The sequence below is a fragment of the Pinus tabuliformis genome, chromosome 3_1, assembly GCF_031772625.1.
Source record: "Pinus tabuliformis cultivar Carrire ecotype Pingquan chromosome 3_1, CPIR1, whole genome shotgun sequence".
Classification (NCBI taxonomy): Eukaryota; Viridiplantae; Streptophyta; class Pinopsida; order Pinales; family Pinaceae; genus Pinus; species Pinus tabuliformis.
In genome coordinates, this window is record NC_142301.1 from 657713018 (window position 1) to 657719637 (window position 6620).

General features: G+C 36.3%; 1 protein-coding gene across 2 annotated transcripts; it reads left to right on the forward strand.

Annotated features, from left to right (window-relative positions):
- Positions 1–583: 583 nt before the first annotated feature.
- LOC149188786 (putative LRR receptor-like serine/threonine-protein kinase At5g48740) lies at positions 584–5504 on the forward strand. 2 transcript variants are annotated; one of them, XM_089413096.1, is made up of 15 exons: positions 584–863; positions 998–1535; positions 1747–2225; positions 2311–2437; positions 2541–2612; positions 2731–2799; positions 2909–2980; positions 3084–3152; positions 3329–3582; positions 3722–3930; positions 4055–4181; positions 4261–4329; positions 4511–4700; positions 4836–4968; positions 5095–5504. In XM_089413096.1, the coding sequence occupies exons 1-15, from the start codon at positions 761–763 to the stop codon at positions 5434–5436; spliced, it is 2853 nt and encodes a 950-aa protein (XP_089269222.1). In that variant the 5' UTR covers positions 584–760; the 3' UTR covers positions 5437–5504. The 2 variants fall into 2 exon arrangements, with proteins under 2 accessions (XP_089269222.1, XP_089269223.1); XM_089413097.1 differs by lacking the exon at positions 2909–2980.
- The last annotated feature ends 1116 nt before the right edge of the window (positions 5505–6620 follow it).

The window sequence follows — 6620 nt, forward strand, 5'->3', positions numbered from 1 at the left end:
TAGGATATTTAGTATATCTGACTTGCAGGTTGTTGGATGTACTCTTGGTGTTATAGTGGCAACTATGAGGATTGATCTTGGATCTCCCTTAGATTAGACCTAGACAGTTATTTGTGTGTCAAAAACAAATATATATATTTACAAGTTTGATTTGATTTAACACATCTTAAATTTAAAATAAGTCTCAAAAATTAAAATTGAAAACCATGAAAACCAACTCTCACTCCACTAACTTTTAAGAATCATTTCAAAAGCAATAGCGATTGATGTCAAGTAGACCCTTTGGAAATTATTTTAAGACCCTTTGGAAATTATTTTAAAAGCAAAAATAGCGAGGGGGAACGAAAGGACCCTTGGAATCTTTTGAAAAGTAAGGATAGGACTAAAATTAAAATTGAAAACCATGGAAACCAACTCTCACTCCGCTAACTTTCAGAATCATTTCAAAAGCAATAGCGATTGATCTCAAGTGGACCCTTTGGAAATCATTTTAAAAGCAAAGATAGCGAGGGGGAACGAAAGGACCCTTGGAATCTTTTGAAAAGTAAGGATAGGACTGTGAGGTGATTTATGGATATGTTGTGTTTTATTATTCAGACATACCGTAGAGAAAAAATGCATTCGACTTTCACAGAAAGCTCGCGCAGAGGCAAAGGCCCAGAAATCCCTTGTAAAGAGTAATATCAATTTCTTTCGAAATAGGCAACCGTTTGTTCGAATCCTCCTCCATTCAATCTACTGTGAGAGAACTTTATAAAAAATGGGTGTCACTATGGACAAAATTCGTCATGGCAAATGGAGCGGTTGGATGGCGCTAGTCGGAGTGCTCCTGAGTTTATTGCCTCTTATGACTGCTCAAACAGGTATGTACCATAAGAAACGTGTCATGAGTGCCGTCTTACCCGTTGGAATTTCTCTGTTTTGTCTACTTTGCGTACAGCAATTTTATATCTCGTCATATTATGATATTCACGGATAATTTCTGGTCGTGTGTAAGGATTTTTGAGTATCGACTGCGGAGGGAAAACGAACCGAACCGCAGAAAACAATATAATGTGGGTCACTGATGATAATTATATAGACGTGGGTCACAGAGGAGAGATCGGGAACGCTAGTGCTTACGGTTCTTACTTGCACACCTTGCGAGTTTTCCCAAAGCCTCTCAACAAGTCTTGCTATCAGTTGCCTGTGGTCCCTGATGTGCCTTATCTCTTAAGGTTATGGTTTGAAGTTGGAAATTACAGTGGATTCAAACAACTTCCAAGCTTTGCTTTCTCTATTGAGACAGAGGGTATGTTAGCTATGGGAAACGTGACGATCTCAAACTGTGGCACACCATGTTATAATGAAACAATATTTGTTAGTTCTGGCAGAGTCCTGTACATTTGCTTGATCCGAACCTCGGTGTCTGATGATCCCTTCATCTCTGCTATCGAATTGAGGACGCTCCGTCCAGGCATGTATGGAGAGGCTAAACCAGGAACAATGTTAATATCGGTATGGAGATATGATGTTGGCGGAAATTCTACTGTTAGGTGAATATTTTGAACAGTATATATTGGTACTTCTTATTTTGAACTGTATATATGTTGGGGGAAGTAGTGGTAATGATGCTTCTAATACGGCCGATACTAAATGAAGTTTGACATGCGAGACCCAATTTTGATGCATTACTGTTGACCAGTTGAGATTTTTTTTGTTCAAGTAATGATTGAGCTGAATGGTTTTGTGTGCTTAATAAAGCAGGTTTCCTGTAGACAAGTTCGACCGGATCTGGCGATATAAATCTGAGTTACTTGTTTCTAATTTTATTTCTGTACGGTTTGTAAGTAATGAAGAGCCCATTTCAACAAACGATACCAAGGAACTTCCTCCACCTGCTGTCATGCAAACGGCCGAGGTTTTTGTGAAAAGTGGTTTTAAATTCCTTGTAGGACCGGCCAATGGTCACAAATTATTACTGCTGTTATATTTTGCAGAGATTGAGAAACTAAATATGTCTAAACGGAGATCTTTTTACATCGATATAAATGGTGAACAACGATCCGAAACCATTACTTCTCTGAGCAATTATTCTACCCGGGAGCTAACTTTATTAACCAACCAAACAGATTACATGTATTTTGCCTTGGAGAACACTAATGACGCTACCAGCGATCCCATTATCAACGCTTTTGAGAGTTACGAAATAGTTGACACTCAACCAGCAACATATGTGCATGATCGTAAGTTATCTCATCGATGTTTTGAGTCTCGAAATGTTGATATAATTATGATTCAATTTCTAACCAACTAGTTTTTATAATGCAGTAAAATCTCTTGAGGTTATCAAAACCAAGTTTGGCATAAAGGATTGGATTTCCGATCCTTGCTTTTTGATTCCGTGGAAAGGACTTGTCTGTGAAAACAGTACTTCGCCCATAAGAATTTCGGGAATGTAAGTTCAATTTTTCGATTTGTTCACAGTTGAAATCATAACATAATACTGATGAGATTCATACCGTGAAATTGTATGTTGACGAAAATCGTATCGTTACCAGCGATTTGTCAGGAAGGAATCTTGGAGGATTGGTGCCTAATGATATTGGAGAGTTGACCGCATTAATTAAAGTGTAAGCAGGTTTTGACTTGGAATAAATACTTATGAATGGGATGACAATTTGTGTTTGAAGATTATGTGAGATAATAATCATGTGTGAAGCATTTTACCCACTGGTTTGAAATTAGCAGGTCGTTTGACAATAATCATTTGATAGGGCCGTTGCCAAATTTGTCGACTTTAATCAAGTTGGAGAGACTGTAAGTTTCTTTTCAAGATTCAACTTTTAGTTTTCTGCCTTCTTTTTTTGTGTTGAGCCAATGCATTTTCAAAAATTGAAAATTTAATTATAATTTGTAAATTATGTAGATATTTACAAAACAACAACTTGAGTGGTACTCTTCCCAGCTGGCTATGTGAACTTAAAAATCTAAAAGAATTGTACGTCCCCTCTTTCTTCCCTTTCTGTTTATCTTTTCGCCATTCTTCTTCAAAGTTTAGTGAAATTAATTAGTAAATTTCATACCCTAATTCATTTTCACAGGAATATAGAAAATAATAATTTCAGTGGTGTAATTCCTGCCCAACTTCTCAATGGTTCGTTGAAATTCAGGTAATCATATGTCATTTCGTATTACTTATGTTTTGACACAAATCCGATTTGAGATTTCATATTTTTCTTTCCATTTTCTATAAGAAAAGAAGACAATAGTAATCAATCCAGTTAAGATTTTGATTAATCTTGCTGGAGGACGGTCTTGAAAAATAATTTTCTTTGGCCTGTTGCAGCTACTGTGGCAACCCTTACTTACTTATACATAAAGGGGAATGCATAATACATAAGGGGGAACGGATTCTACACCACACAAACAAGAATAAATTGAAGATCATCCTCGGAATAACGCTCAGTGGATTTCTAATCCTCGCTTTAGCGTTGATAGTGGCTATCGTTGTGTATCGCAATAAATTCAAGAGAAATGAACACGGTGTTGGCAATGAAAGAAGTGGGACGGAAAAGGAACGAAGTTCTGTTTTTTCGCAAGGTTACCAAATACTATCAAATAGTAGATTTGTTGTAATAATATAAAATATTATGGCCGTAGTAGTCCCTGTCATGAAATCATGTGAATGATTTTTGAGCTTTGATTCTCATGAATTTGACCTCCCCTGAATCGATTGCAGACCACTCAATGGTTGTGGTGCCAAATCCAACAAAATCTCGTGTGTTCACTCTGGAAGAGATGATAGCGGCCACACAAACTTTTAGTCGGGAGATTGGACGAGGGGGATTTGGATCGGTGTTTCTGGGTAAATTGCCCCAGGGAATAGACATAGCGGTAAAAGTACTGTCACAGTTCTCCCATCAAGGAGTTCACGAGTTCTTGAATGAGGTGATTCTCATATCTTGAACTCCAATCATGTAATAAGATTGAACTAAGATCCAATGTAAGAATGTATACTCATGAATATTATATCTATGGGAAAATTCATGCTAATGATTTTGCTTATAAACAGGTTGATCTTCTTTCCAGAATCCATCATAGGAATTTGGTCTCTTTGCTAGGCTATTGTAACGAATCAAGAGAAGTTATGCTTATCTACGAGTACATGTCAGGAGGCTCCCTAAGGGATCACCTTTATGGTAAATACTTCTGCTGAGAGATATATGTTTATTTGAGTTGATAAAATAGCTAAGATAACCAACATGGGTTCTTTTCCAGGTCCTAGTGCACATCATTCCAAACTAAATTGGAGAACAAGGCTCAAAATAGCTTTAGATGCAGCACAAGGTAAGTCTTTCTCTTAATTTCTTTGATGCACATGAAATTTTTATGATCTAAATGTGGGAAGTTAAATAGTCGTTACATCAGGGCAGAAGTAAATTTCTAGATTTCTACTTGACATTACAAAGTACAAAGAATGCGTAACCACATGATATCTCACGTTATCCATCTATGGTTTCTATTGAAGGACTGGAATACCTGCACGTCGGTTGCGCCCCAAAGATAATCCACAGGGATATAAAAACCGCTAACATCCTTTTAGACAGCGACTTGAATGGTAAATTAGCCGATTTCGGTCTTTCGAAGATGACAACCGATGGGGAGGCTACTCATGTTACGACTGCCGTAAAAGGAACTGCGGGATACTTGGATCCAGAGTATGTCAGACATATAACTTGCACTCTCTTTGTAATATTCTGGTGTTAAAAGTTTCAATACAGTATATGGGCAGAGGCAGTTTCAATTAGCTTTTCCATGGTACTTTGCTAAAATTTTGTGAGGCACTTTGACAGGTATTTCCACACTCAAATGTTGACAGAGAAGAGTGATGTGTATGGTTTTGGAGTGGTTTTGTTGGAGATCGTATCCGGTAGGCAACCCATAGATCTAAAACTACCTGTAGCGGAAGTAAACATGATTAGATGGGTAAGTAATGTGATCATTCATAAATAATTCATAAATAGTTCATCTTCTCCTCTTAAAAATTAAATTAAGAATATGTTGTAGTGCATCTTCTCCAAGATTAACCATATTTTTGGTCATATTTTATAGGTGAAGCCCTATTTAGTAGACAACGATAATCCTAGCAAAATAGCAGAAATCATAGACAAGAAGTTGGGCGGAGGTTACGACATGACATCTATCACTAGTGTTGCCAAAGTAGCGATGAGATGTGTTGAGGCTGAACCATCGTCCAGGCCGAGCGTGAGTGAGGTAGTTGCAGAGCTGAAGGAGGCAATCAAACAAGAGGATCATCGTGCTTCCGTTTCAATTATAGAGGAAATTGGTAGTGTAAGTAGCGATGTTTTGTCAGGACCGGTCTCCAGATCCGTGGATTCGAGTGGAGGTGAAGGAATGAGTGGAATGACAACAACATCAACGTGTCTCACGTAGGAATATGAGTTCGCGCCCTTTTGATTGGCTCATTGAATGAAGATGGGCTAAATCAGACCTAAAAGTGTACACAGTGTACATTATGGTTATAGTGTTTATTAAAAGTGTACACAGTGTACATTATGGTTATAGTGTTTATTACTTTTGAGTTGTTTTTACTGACTTTGTTTTTTAAGTCTTTTTTAGTGGGTTTTGTTTTGTTTTGTTTTTGTTTTGGTTTGGTCTAATTTTTTTTAAATTTAGCATACATTTATTAAATTATAAAATTGATAGGTAATCCTTATTCAATAAAAGTGTCTTACAATTTGTTTAAAGTGCTAAATCTATATATACAATAAAAAACCAATTTATAAATATAGTGTATATTACTTTTACCAAAATAATTGTGGTGTAACTAATAGCTAATCTTAAAATCATGGAACTTCTCCTCTCTTGATTAGATGAATAATTTGGATTCTAAATTCATAAAATATTAGTTAGTTTTAAGATTTGGTAAATCAAATCCATATGGAATATAATCTAAAATAACTTTTTTAAAATATATTATTTTTTCTTAAAAATTACTTTTAATATTGCACAAATATATCATAAAAGGGTTACGGGAGAAAGAATCTCATATTTAACTTATGTATAATCGTGAGGAGGTAATAGACAAATTAGGTCTCACCATGGAAGAGACATAATGAACATTGCACAAAAATTTGAAAAGATGAGAATCTCAAGAGCAAAACACCTGTCTAACCTCATTTTTATCATTAAACCATCAACTATCAACTATTAATCGCTCCATGCATCCACGCTCTCTCTTCTCAAACTTGCAGTTGACAGCCCTGATGATGGACTCACCTAGTGAGTCCGAAACATTGGTTTCAAAACAATAACAGGTTCTTCCATAATTTTCGAAATTCAACCAACCTGTAAGGAGTCACTCTTTAACACCATTAGGTCTCACCATGGAAGAGACATAATGAACATTGCACAAAAATTTGAGAAGATGAGAATCTCAAGAGCAAAACACCTATCCAACCTCATTTTTATCATTAAACCATCAACTATCAACTATTAATAGCTCCATGCATCCACGCTCTCTCTTCTCAAACTTGTAGTTGACAGCCCTGATGATAGACTCACCTAGTCAGTCCGAAACGTTGGTTTCAAAACAATAACAGGTTCTTCCATAATTT